The sequence below is a fragment of the Malaclemys terrapin genome, chromosome 4 (genome assembly GCF_027887155.1).
Source record: "Malaclemys terrapin pileata isolate rMalTer1 chromosome 4, rMalTer1.hap1, whole genome shotgun sequence".
Taxonomy (NCBI): domain Eukaryota; kingdom Metazoa; phylum Chordata; order Testudines; family Emydidae; genus Malaclemys; species Malaclemys terrapin.
Genome location: NC_071508.1, coordinates 54,603,034 through 54,616,944, shown reverse-complemented (window position 1 = coordinate 54,616,944; position 13,911 = coordinate 54,603,034). Strand labels below are relative to the sequence as shown.

Here is a 13,911-nt window from a genome sequence, read left to right as displayed (position 1 = left end):
TCAGCACTGGCTCAGAGCTTGAGACTGAGATTACAAATGTAGATATTTCAGTGTTATTAACCAAATTATTGTAAATGCAACAGATCTGATAGCAGCTTTAGTTGTGAAGCATAACTCAGGTGAGTGTTGAGATTTTATTTTTGGAATACGCTAATTAAATGTATGGAAATCACTTTACCACCATTTTGGGTGGTTAAAACTTTATTATTTACAGTACAAGTTATTTTGTAAATATTTGTGTAACAGTACGGACTCCGGGCCTCAACTGAGATCAGGGCCTTGTTGTGCAAGGTTCTGTACATAGACAACAAGAAGTAGTTCCTATTCCAAAGATCTTACATTCTAAATAGACAAGACAAACTAAAGGTGTGAGAAAATAAGTGTTTTACAGATGGGGAACTGAAGGACAGAGATATTAAATGACCTGGCGAAGATCACACAGGAAGTTTGTTGCAGAGCTGGGAACAGAGACCTGGTCTCCTGAGCCACAGTTCAGAGCCTTAATCACAAAACCACTCTACCTTTCTTTTACTACATACAGGGGTGGCCAAACTTACTGACCCTCCAAGCCGCATACAATAATCCTCAGAAGTTCGAGAGCTGCAAGACATGCACAACCTGCACCATGGGCCAACGCCTGCTGGGGCATGGGGCTAAAGCCCTTACATGCCCCTCCCTGCAGGGCAGAAGCCCCTAGTCCCACCACCCCGCCGCAGGGCAGAAGCTCCTAGTCCCACCATCCCGCAGCAGGGCAGAAGCCCCAAGCTCCCCCTGCCCAGTCTGGTAGTCAAAGAATGGAGGGTGCACGGGGGGATCCATGACCTGCATTTTAACTGTAAAAGAGCCACATGCGGCTCAGGAGCCACAGTTTGGCCATGCCTGCTACATATCATAGTAAATGACAGCGTCACATGGATAAGTGAAGGGAATAAAACAGAGTCAGAGCTGTGTAGGTGATGGGTTACAGTAAGTGTACATTCCCTGTTAGCTGATTTTTCAAACAGCAGGAGACCACACTAGATAAAACACTAGAATTCTATAAAATGACCATATCCTCCCCATCCTGCCCTCAGTCAGAACCATATAATTAAAGTCTAGAACTGAGCCTGCTGGTGGCCATGGTGGCCACCCAGGGCAATATGGCTGAGCGCTTCCCAGACCCCATTAGGCAAAGCCTCCACAAAGAGATGGCTCTTGCAATGCACTCAAAAGATGGTGGGAGTTCAGGAAGCTCTCCTAAGAAATGAATTCCACAGTCATGATTCTTTCACTTGGTAAACTCTGCCCAGGCCTAAGTTCTGTAAACTCTGACCATCTTCCAAAGTGCTCACATTGGTTTTAGCTGTCATGGCAGATAGTGTGTGGGAATACCTGGATTTTAGACCATTCAAGGTAGATTCTGTGCAGGATTTTTCCCATGATATGCTAAGGCTATGTCTACACTATGGACTTGACAGCAGCACACCTGCACTGCTGCAGCTGGGCTGCTGTGCGGTCTCCGGTGTAGCCGCTCTATGCCTGGAGGAGAGAGCTCTCCCACCGGCATAATTAAACCACTCCCGAGTGGCAATAGCTATGTCGGCAGGAGATCGTCTCCTGCCAACATAGCGCTGTTCATGCCAGCGCTTTTGTCGGTGAAACTTGTATTGGTCAGGGGTGTGTTTTTTTCACACCCGTGACTGACAAAAGTTTTGCCTAAGAGGGAGATCAGTTTGTGTCTCTCTGTCTCTCTCTCTGTTCTGGGTTATTTTGAGTGTCTTTAAAACAACAGTGTTGTTATTATAAGGAATGGTCATTGTTTTAATATTTCACATAGTGTGCTGATGTTATCTTTCTACGATTTACTGGATCTGAGTTCCTGGAAACACTGACATTTTATCCTTTCATCATAGGTTTGTGAGGATTCTGCTGAACTAGAAAGCGAAAAGCCGGTGCTTCCTCTTGATAGAAATGTTATTCCACCTCCGTCACAACCATTAGCTGAAGAAACCAGCAGTCCCTCCCCAGAGAGCACTTTGCAACTCCCCTCTTTGAATCCAGTGAGGAAGGTACACAAAGCTTTTCAAAATCCTTTTTAAGAGAACATGTACTTTTATAGTATTGAATGTCATGTGACACTTCTACTGGAGTTCACATCCAAGCTGAAGGATTTAAATGTCTGGCTTATGTTTTGTCAGCACAATGGCTTGTAAGTAATCAGGCAATTTTCAAAGTTGGTTACAGCTGCTTCCTCTCCCCTCCCTTTACCCTAACCCTCTTTATTTACTTTATGTATTATGATGAATCTGGTATTTTGGTATATTTGTTGCATTTTGGAAAAAATAATTAAAAAATTATAAATAAAAAAAAGATGGTGGCAACCTAATATAGTTTACATCCACCTCTAACTTGGTTACAAGTCATCTTACAATCATGACTTGTAATTTTGCTATAAACTGTCTATGGGGGCATCTATAGCCTGGATGCGTCTAACATCGCTGTTAAATATATAAATAAATACAGCAATGGACATGCTACAGCTATGGTAGTTGACAAGCACCGTTCTGATAGAATCATGCTTGGCAATCAATCTTGGAAATGGTTGGATGGTTTATAAACTGTGCTGTAGAGTGCCTTAGGCCTGGTCTACACTACAGGGTTAGGTCAACATAAACTGCCTTGCATCAACCTAGCTATGGAAGTGTCTTCACTTAAATTTGGCTCCGACCAATGTAAATGCCTTTCTACGCCGACTTAATAACACCACCTCCTCTAGCAGTGTAAAGTCATGGACGATGGAATTAGGTCAATGCAATGTCAGTGTAGACATGGCATTGCTTACATCAACTGTTACTGGCTTCCAGGAGCCGTCCCACAGTGCCCCTCACTGACAATATACATCAATACAAGCACTCATAGTGAGGACGCAAACCGCGAACACAAGGAGCCAAGTATGCGTGCACACAAACAATTTAATAACTGCGGTGGCTATATGCCGATGTAACTTAGGTTGACAAAATTTTGTAGTGTAAACATGGCCTTAGTGACGTAAGGAAAGAAAAGGGGGAAGGAGGGAAAGGATAGATTAAAGGGACCTAATGGTCTAGTACATCTGCTTTAATTTTCTTTCTTGTGTATATTTAAGCAGAAAAATAGTGGTCTCTTTTACTCCTAACCCTTTTATGCACATGCTAGAGCCACAATTTGGGATCCCTGACCCGAAGTGAGCCCCGATCACTAAATAAAGTGTATAGGCGGAGACTCTCAGATATTTTTGAACATAAATGGTAACTCTACAACCGTCTAGCTGCCTGAGGCTTATTTAATGTATATTGAGAAGCTGTCGTCTTCTCTAGAGCTTAACAGGAAACCTGTCTCTAAGGAAATGAGGCTTCCTGAAATGCCCAATTATCTGTGAAGAGGTACAGTAGTCATGGAAAGAAGTCAGAGATGCAGGAGGAGGAATTAAGACCTTGGGAAGGTGACGGAAAGAACTAGGTGTAGAGCAGAAGGAAGCTTAGCTGGAAAGGCAAGAAGAGAGAGGAAATGAAAGGAGGTCATTCTCTCTGAATATGAGAATGGAAGAGAAGAGAAGAGAAGAGAAGAAGGGTACTTGTAGAAGGAAAGAGAGAAAGGAAAGAATGACAAGTGTCTAACAGACCTGACTGGTGTAAATATTTTTGTAAAGAAAGCTAAGCTCTCTCAATGTCACTGGCATACTGGTTAGCTGTGGCTGAGATTGCAACTTTGTTGTTGCTATTATTAATATATTGTAATTGGCCATTTTGGGAGTGATGTCATGACATACTCAAGACCCTGCTAATTGCTCATTTCGAAGTGAATGTAAAGGGAAGCGTGTGGCAAGGTCCCCTGCAAATACAGTTTCCGTGGAAGCTTTCTAATAAGGAAGGCAGTTTTCCTGACGTGCTAATTCTTGCTTTGAATGGGAGATTGGTTCCCACATAATTAAAAAGAGAGATGGACACCATGCCGGTTTCTGTCTATTTTGGCTGCATTTGAGTGTACGTTTCTATGTAGATCTCCATCCTGGCAACATTTGCCTTGGTACAGGGGGTGTTGGGCCCCTTCATCTTCCACATACAAATTCTATGAGGCCACTGTAGAATGATATTATATTTTATTTAACTTAGTAGAGCCCTAAAACATTACAGTCATAAAACATAACAGATAGAATGACAGGAGGCAAATATGAACATTCTTCTAATAAAAGAAAAACTGTTCTCCCTTTTAAGTAATAACACTGCTTTACAGCCAAAATGCTTCTGAAATAAATGTAGTCAAACTTTACTAATTCTGGGTCACTGAGAACGAAAATGATGCTTAAAATTGTTGATTGGCTCTAGTTTTCAAGATATGCTATTGGGTCAGTATATACGACCCTTGACTTGGGAATGGCGGAGGATAAGTGAGTTATAAAGGGAAGGGATCTCAATTTAAACCAGAAATGACTAAAATACATCTTTGACTGGATCTATGAATAAATCTATGACTGGGTTTGGACAGTACTGGGTTTGCTTTTTAGGCAAAACAATGAATGATGCAATCTGAAGCTGGTATTGCGTTATACATAATATGAATTGCATCATGTTATTCCTAGAAGTCACGGATGATGCAATCATAACGAAGCTTACCTCACTCTGCTGAACAAATTGCCCTATATCAGCTCTAGAAATCATACAGTGTCGTGCTCTCTTATTTGTTAGTGTTTGATTTTGCAAAGGGACACATTTCTGTTTAGCCAAAGTGAGCAGAGATGCCTCGTACTTGTGTGAACAGTGCAGATAACTTCTGCTATGTTTGTGGTGAAGTGACTTTTGCATCACAAAAGTGCAGTATAACCACTATGGTTAAGAAAGCCTATCACCTTTATTTTGGCTGCAAAATTGGAGATCAGGACAAGAGGGGGCCCCACACATATCCTGCAACACTTGTGCAACAAATCTTCACCAGTGGTTGAACAGGAAAAGGAAATCTATGCCTTTTGCAGTGCCAATGATTTGGAGAGAGCCAACAGATCATACCAGCAATTGTTACTTCTGCATGCTGCCTCCAGTTGGGAAAGGTGTGTCAAAGAAGAAAAAGTGGACTGTGCATTATCCAAACATTCCATCAGCTATACGCCCAGTACCCCACGGAGAAGGACTGCCGGTTCCTGATGCACCAGAATCATTCTCACTTGAGTCAGACGAGGAAGAGGAAGAGGATGAAACTTCTGGTCCTGAACCATCAATGTCACAGGACCCACATTTTCTCCCATCCTCCTCCTCTGAACCACACCTCATAACACAAGGTGAACTGAATGAACTTGTCAGGGATTTGGAACTACCCAAGAGTAAGGCAGAGCTGTTGGGCTCCAGACTATAGCAGTGGAATCTCCTGGTAGGTGATGTTAGGGTTTCCATGTTCCGTGACCATCAAAAGGATCTTGTCCCATTCTTCTTCATGGAAGGTGATCTTGTAGCCTGCAACAACATCGATGGTGTGATGGCAGCCCTCAGCATCGTTCACAATCCAGATGAGTGGAGACTGTTCATTGATTCATCGAAGACGAGTCTTAAAGCTGTTTTACTGCATAATGGCAATGTTTTGCCATCAATTCCAGTTGGTCATGCAGTCCATATGAAGGAAACCTATGACAACATGAAACAACTCTTGAGGTGCATAAACTATGACCAACATCAGTGGCAGCTTTGTGGCGATTTGAAGGTTGTTGCTCTCTTGCTTGGTCTGCAGACTGGATACACAAAGTACTGCTGTTTTCTCTGCGAATGGGATAGTCGTGCAAGAGATTCCCACTACATCAAGAAAGATTGGCCACTCCGACAGTCATTGGAGCCTGGGAGGAAAAGTGTTCAGCATCCACCACTTGTTGAATCAAGGAAGATTTTGTTACCACCTTTACACATCAAGCTGGATCTGATGAAGAACTTTGTCAAGGCCATTGACAAAACACAAGTAGCTTTCAAGTACCTCCGTGGAAAATTTCCAAGGTTAAGTGAAGCTAAGATAAAGGAAGGTGTCTTTGTTGGTCCTCAGATTCGTGAACTTCTTCGAGATGATGCATTTGACCATGCATTGCGTGGCAAGGAAAAGACGTCATGGAAAGCCTTCCAGTTAGTGGCAATAAATTTTCTCGGAAACAACAAGGCAGACAACTACAGGTTGTTGGTGGAAAACCTCCTCAAGGCATACAAAAGCCTTGGTTGCAATATGTCACTAAAGATACATATTTTGCACTTTCATCTAGATTTTTTTCCACCGAACTGCGGAGCAGTGAACGACGAGCACAGCGAGCGATTTCACCAGGACATTGCAACAATGGAGAAACGCTGTGAGGGCAAATGGAGCTCATCAATGCTTGCAGACTATTGCTGGACAGTGACAACAGATGCTCCATTTAATGAATACAAGAGACAAGCCAAGAAGCGCCGAGTAGACACTGAATAGGAATAAACTATGTACATAATAGTTTTTTGCCTTTAGTTTCATAATCAATTTTATTTATATAACCCTTTTGCTGATTTTTAAAGTGTTACATAAACAGGACAGGTGAAATATTATCATGTAAAGCAACCATAAACACATGAAAAGACCTAGGTTTACAATTTATGATTAAAACTCTACTATCTACACAATATACATAGACATAAAATGTAAAAACTTAAATATCTTAGAAACAGTAGCCAATCAGTTGTTTTAATTGTCATATTTGAATTCAGCACATCAAAATACATAATAAATAGCACATTTTATCTCTGAAGCAGACGACTTCTCAAAAATTGTAGACCAATTATAATTGGTGTTAGACATTTAAATGGTGCTTCCGAATTCTGCTCAAGTTAATTATACCAGTACCCCCTCTCCACACACCGTTTTCCTAATGGAGCATGATGATTTTTGAGCTGCCAAGATCCTCTGTTTAAAGAGGAAGCAGTGGAAAATTGAGAAGTTTTAGAGCTAGGATGTAGCAGTAACTCAGAATAAACTGATTAGTGATAAATTGGGCAGGGTTTGTTAACAGAGAGTTAAAAATTTCCACTCCAACGACTTGTAGCCCAAAGTTGGTTTTTTGTTTTGTTTTGGTTTTTTTGCCAGGCTTGATTGCTCATGTGATTAGACACCTGTGTTTTAATTTTGCAACATATTTATGGTGTGCATCTGAGGCTATTGACTAATAACTAGCCTGTGTGTCACTATATGGGATCATAACTGTTTGGGCGTGAAGCTATACAAAACTGATGCTAATAATATTTTGGGATAACCACATTATTTGCAGGTGGCAAAACCTCAAGTAAGTCATGTAGATCATTCCAAACAAGGGCTAGTAAAGCCATTATACTATGCCCCATCACCAGATATTCTTTACATAAAGCAGGTATTGCTAGCCATGGTATGTCATGAATGTTGGCATTTAAGCCATCACTTTCCCAAAGTTCAGAAGCGTTCCTGTTTGGGCCGATCTGTACTTTGTGTACTTGTTTGTTGAATGTGGTCTAGTGCCTGTATATATATCTTCAAATGTCTGCATGCTCTCTCATCTTCCTTTGCCCTGCTATTTTTTAAAAACACTTGTGGGAGTATTTACATTTCTGTCAGCCTTGCTGTCTTTCCTTGTCTGCCTCTGACTAGCCTTTCCCTGTGGGGGGAGCGCATTTTTTTTTTTTAAGACTATCTAGCTAGTGGATGTATTCATGTTCAGACAGTTGTGTGTTTTGTGTAAATCTTCCTTATTCCAAGTAATATAAATGTTGGGTTTGTGTAGCTCCCTTTAGGAATACAGCACTGAGCATGGAAATCCTCTTTTTAGCCACAGATCAGGCATACGTTTCTCCACACTGCTCTGTCAATATACTCCACTTCTGTTCTGGAGGGAGCCAGCTTTTTGGGTGAAAGAATAATTCTTCTTCGAGTGATTGTTCACGTCCATTACACATTAGGTGTACGCGCGCCGCGTGCATGGACGTCGGAAACTTTTTCCCTTAGCGGCTCCCGTCGGGCCGGCAGGGCCCCCTCCTTCCCGCCAGAGCGGCGCCCCGCTCCAGGGTATATATATCCCTGCCGACCCGACCCCTCCAGTTCCTTCTTACCGTCCGTGGCGGCGTTGGAACAACTCTATCTCTCTGGCTGAATGATGCAGAACACAGGTGCTCTCACCAAGTTCAGCAAATCCTCCTTAATAGTAGGAAGCCCTCTACAAGAGCGACCTACCTGGCAAAATGGAAAAGGTTCTCCCACTGGTGTGAGCCTCAACGCATACAGCCTTTACAAGCCTCAGTTCCGTCGATCTTGGACTTCCTACTGCACCTCAAGAATCAAGGGCTTGCGCCCACCTCAATTAGAGTTCACTTAGCCGCTATTTCGGCTTTCCATCCAGGAGAGTTGGGAGTGTCAGTGTTCTCCAACCCCACAGTGGCCCAATTCCTCAAGGGGCTGGAAAGGGTGTTTCCCTACTCGCGCCCGCCTGTCCCGGCGTGGAGTCTGAACCTAGTCCTAACAAGACTCATGAGTCCTCCCTTTGAGCCCCTAGCTACTTGCTCCCTCACGCACCTCTCGTGGAAGGTGGCGTTTCTCGTGGCCATCACGTCGGCCAGAAGGGTATCGGAATTGAGGGCCCTCTCTTCGGAACCACCCTATACAGTGTTCCATAAGGATAAGGTGCAACTGAGGCCGCACCCCAAATTCCTCCCAAAGGTGGTATCACAGTTTCACATGGGGCAGGACATTTGCCTACCGGTGTTTTTTCCTAAGCCCCATACGGACCCTCCCCACCGCAGCCTACATACCCTGGATGTCTGAAGGGTGTTGGCTTTTTACCTGGAACGGACCAGGTCGTTCCGCAGAACACCCCAGCTGTTCATTGCTATTGCGGAACGTATGAAAGGCTTGCCTATCTCGACACAGCGCTTGTCGGCATGGATTGTGCATTGTATACGCACTTGTTATGAGCTCGCCAATGTTCCGGCCCCGGAGATCCGGGCCCACTCGACTAGAGCCCAAGCGTCCTCAACGGCCTTCTTGGCGCAGGTCCCTATCCAGGAGATCTGTAAGGCAGCCACCTGGTCGTCTGTACATACGTTCACAGCCCACTACGCGATCCACCATCAGACCAGAGAGGACGCGATGGTCGGTCGGGCTGTGCTACAGTCAGTTGTACCTTGACTCCTACCCACCTCCAATGGTAAGCTTGGGAATCACCTAATGTGTAATGGACGTGAACAATCACTCGAAGAAGAAAGAACGGTTACTTACCTTCTGTAACTGTTGTTCTTCGAGATGTGTTGTTCACGTCCATTACACTTCCAACCCTCCTTCCCCTCTGTCGGAGTCTCCGGCAAGAAGGAACCGGAGGGGTCGGGTCGGCAGGGATATATATACCCTGGAGCGGGGCGCCACTCTGGCGGGAAGGAGGGGGCCCTGCCGGCCCGACGGGAGCCGCTAAGGGAAAAAGTTTCCGACGTCCGTGCACGCGGCGCGCGTACACCTAATGTGTAATGGACGTGAACAACACATCTCGAAGAACAACAGTTACAGAAGGTAAGTAACCGTTCTTTTTGTCTACAGGCCTATTCAATGTTCTCTGTTGAGAATGCCAACAAGGCAGTGAATTAAATGCAGGTTGATTTAGTGATTTTTGTGATAATGACTTTTGTCTGTTGGGAACTGGACAGAGCCAGTGAATTCATTATACATTAGCCATTAACAGCTGTCTGATGGAGGTAACTTTCAGTCACTACCAACATGGGCTACTTCTAACTAGGGATCTAGAGGTGAAGATTACCAACCACCTGAATCATTTGGTGGTCCTGTTGTTTTTGCAGGGTACATTGGTGAGTTACTTATTTGCAAACAGGATCGGGGAGGGCAATCTATTTGAGAACAGATGCCAATTCTGAAAGATTTTTTGATGTAACTATGATTTTGGGGGTGATAAACTGAGCATGACATTTGCTTGGCTTGAACGTGTTTCATTTTCCTTCATGATCGTGATCAGTTAGAGGTATAACTTTAAAGCAGATAAAATGCAAAATTGGGAAGAAGTGCCATTGTTATTGTACAGATGCACCATGTGCATCTTTTAATAGAAAGGTCAGATACCACGGTGATAGGCATTATCATGTTTACAGTTCTTCCTTTTGTGAGTGTGTAACCAGCGGTGAATATAATAACTAGACAGCCTTCCTCAAACCAAACTATTCTTTATTCTCACGGTAGGAACAAAGCATAAGAAAAAATGAATTTTAAAACAAATAGTCTATGTGCATGTATATCCTACTTAAGGCTTACCATCTCCTCGTGGTGACCTGGACAGGCCTAACCTCTTCAGACCTTCCCAGCACATGGTTGTGCCAGTCTGGTTTCTTGAACATATCCCAAACAACTCCTGGCCTCCCCTAGCCCTGAGAGTCTCTTCTTAAACTGCTATAGTCCTTTTGATCTTCTTGTGTTCCATAGTCTTTTCCTGTCACACACTGTCTCTTACCAACCCATAAATGCTTCCTGAGGATTGGCTTATCTTGAGCCATTGTTTTGCTTCCTGCTTATTTTTCCTTACAGCAGGACAGTACCGTATTAAACAAAACTAATATATTCACACAGTAAACATCTCAATAACCCACTCAACATACAGTATTCATTCATTATTACAGAGCAGCTCCACATCTGTCACAGATATAGAAATACTTAAAATAGGTAGATAGATGCCATTAAATGCTTCTCATCAGAGTGATGCTTCCAAATAGCAACAGAGGGTCCTGTGGCACCTTTAAGACTAACAGAAGTATTGGGAGCATAAGCTTTCGTGGGTAAGAACCTCACTTCTTCAGATGCAAGTAATGGAAATCTCCAGCTTTTCTTACCCACGAAAGCTTATGCTCCCAATACTTCTATTAGTCTCAAAGGTGCCACAGGACCCTCTGTTGCTTTTTACAGATTCAGACTAACACGGCTACCCCTCTTATACATGCTTCCAAATGCTTCAAATTTTCTTTTACTCCCATATCAGGTAGTCTTTCACAGATTCTAAGGCCAGAAGAGACCACTGCGCTCATCCATTCTGACTTCCTGTATATCATGGGCCAGAGAAGTTTTCCAAAATAATCCCTGATTGAACTAGAGTATATCTTTCAGAAAACATCCAATCTTGATTTAAAAATTGCCAGTGATGGAGAATTCACCACTATCCTTAGTAAATGGTTCTAGTGGTTAACTGCCCTCATTGTTAAAAATTTACTCCTTATTTCCAGCCTGACTTTGTCTAGTTTCAACTTCCAAACATTGTATCTTATACCTTTGTCTTGGAATTTATGATAGGACTGCACCTTGGTAGTTCAAGATGGAACTTCTTTACCTCTCCTGAGATGTAATGAACATAAATGCCTCTAATTCTGTCATGTTAATATTACTATCATGTGAGATAAAACTGGATTTTATCTGCTACAGATGGAAGTGCTGTGCATTTTTCTCAGTCTCCAACACATCACGTTTGTCCTAAGCTTTACTGGTGACCTCTGTTCTGTCTACTGCTCATGTGCATGTTGTGATGGGATCCCTGAGGTGTAGCCTGGGAATGTGGGACCGCTGTGCCCCCTTAACTCTCTAGCCTGAGTTGTCTCTCACAATGCTTTGCTAGTGACAAAAAGCAATCCCCTCCGGACGCTGTTATCACTCAGCACAACCGCATGTGGAGCCCCACATCCAGCTGGATTGCATGAATGCTCCCAGAGCCACTCATGAATCACACAGAGAAAGGCACCAGCCAAATCCTCCCAGCACTGTACCTCAGGAAGAGCAGTGCACATTTATTAATTGCTTCACCACTTCATCAATGGAAAGTGGATATACACCAGCCTTTGCAAACCTGAGCAGATTTACCACACACTTCAAGCAAACTCACTAGTAAAGATAAACAGTAAAAGAAGTTTATTGACTACAAAAGATATATTTTAAGTGATTATAAGTGATAGGTAAAAAGTCAGTTAGTTACCAAAATAAAATATGTAAGAACGCAGTCTAAACTCTCAACCCTATTAGACTGGGCCACATCTAGATTAAGCAGTTTTTCTCACCCCACTGGATATTGCAGTTCATAGCATACAGATTTCACCCTTGAAACCTGGGCCAGTCCCCTCTGTTGGAGTCTTCAGTCTTCTGAGTGTTTTTGTTACTTGCAGGATAGGTGTGGAGAGGAGAAAAGGGGAAGCGTGGGGCCCCTGTGTTCTGTTTTATACCCTTAGTCCATGTGCTTGGAGAACACAAGTCCAGGCATGTCTGGTGGGCATTGCTGAGTTTCCAGGCAAGGTTGAGGAATTCCCCTGATGTGGCCTTTTGCAGATGAGTCATTGAATTGTAGTGCCCTTGCTGGACAATGGCTGTTGATGGGTGGTTTGACACCCGCCCGAGCATTGGTTACTTTCTTTGGAGAGCTAGTATCTGGGTGCTTCCCAAACCCACAGCATATTTTAGTCACAACCATACAGCACATTCTCATAACTTCATATGCATTGAACAATGGCTTTCAGCAGATCATAACCTTTCCCAGGATACCTCACATGATATGTTTTATAGGCAATATCACAATTCTATGAAAATGAGGAATATGGGGGTTACAAGGTGTTCCCCCAAGGTATAGAATGGCACACATGTCTGATGGTGCTTTTTCCTACAGTGATATTTGAGAGTTTATGAAAAATATGTTTTGGAGGGTCAGGGCGTATCTTGCTTTATATTAGGACAGCACTGAGACTGTTGTCAGTACTCAGGAATGAATCATTGTAATAGTGTCCTGTTAGTTTCCAAGGTACTGCAATGTGTTGGATGAACAGTTGAGCTGTTTACAGTACAAACATGTTCATGCTTAATGCAGTTAGCTATATTTCATAAATAGGTATTTAACAAAACCCATCGCTTTGACCTAAAAAGTAGGTTAAATAAAACATGACCACACCTGCTCTATGGAACCTTTCTTCTTCCACTTTAAACAAGGTCCAGTTTGTTAGGATAGAAGGTTAAGAAAGATTTGGATTTTTTCTCATAGAAGGGAAAAGAGATCCTTTGGATTATACCCTGTAATTGTGAAATACAAATAGGATGCATGTTTAGACAGTTTTATCAGTGCTACAGTGAATGGCGAGTTAAACAACTGGATTGGAGCAGTGCATTTGTTTAACCTCACTAGCATAATGAGCTGCCATGGGGATTGCTCTACTTAATAGCAGTCGTTCATTACTCTGCAACCATTTGCTCTGTTATTTCTCTTATAGCAAAGAGAATTGGCAGTTCATAGTTTTAGCCTTCTTTATAAATCACACTTAATGTCAACAGCCTTGAGACTTTGCCAAAACAATCCTAACAAATCCTAATCCCAGTCTTTCAAGGTAAGTATTTGCATCTCAGAATTCTTCTGTGTTAGTGCTGCATGTTTGCATAGGACCTTCTTGGAATGCTACTGTGATCAAAGAAATATTTAAATAATGTTTTACTTTTTATTCACGGTTACTTTGCATGTTATTTATTCTTACCTTAAACTACCATAGGTATGAAATTTTCAGCAGAGAGCGTATTTGGATAATTGGTGGATACAGCCATTATATCACAAAGGTCATCAGACCAAATTTCATTATTAGATAACAAGAAATCCATTTGTAATGACACAGATCTATTTGTGTATGCCAAGCTGTGCATTAAAATGTCAGACCCTAAAGATTTTCCTACACCTGAAACCTCCATCTACCCAGGATGATAGTTAATGCTTGGTGTTGTTCAAAGGGTGTACTGTAAAAGCAATAGTGCTTTCATAAAACAAAGGTCTGTTCTTTGAAGCCATCACATTTTCAAACCCTAGCTGAGCTGCCAAGGGAAAAGAGAGATTTTTTGCTAATGGCAAAAGAAATGATTATTTTAGGGAGTGAATTA

At 42.6% G+C, this 13,911-nt stretch overlaps 1 protein-coding gene across 1 annotated transcript in view; it reads left to right on the top strand.

Annotated features, from left to right (window-relative positions):
• TRIM66 (tripartite motif containing 66) overlaps positions 1 to 13,911 on the top strand; it is a 70,279-nt gene that overhangs the window by 37,753 nt on the left and 18,615 nt on the right. Inside the window, exon 11 of the mRNA XM_054026152.1 lies at positions 1,893 to 2,048. Within this exon, the coding sequence (XP_053882127.1) occupies positions 1,893 to 2,048 (156 nt within the window). The remainder of the gene's footprint in view (positions 1 to 1,892; positions 2,049 to 13,911) is intronic.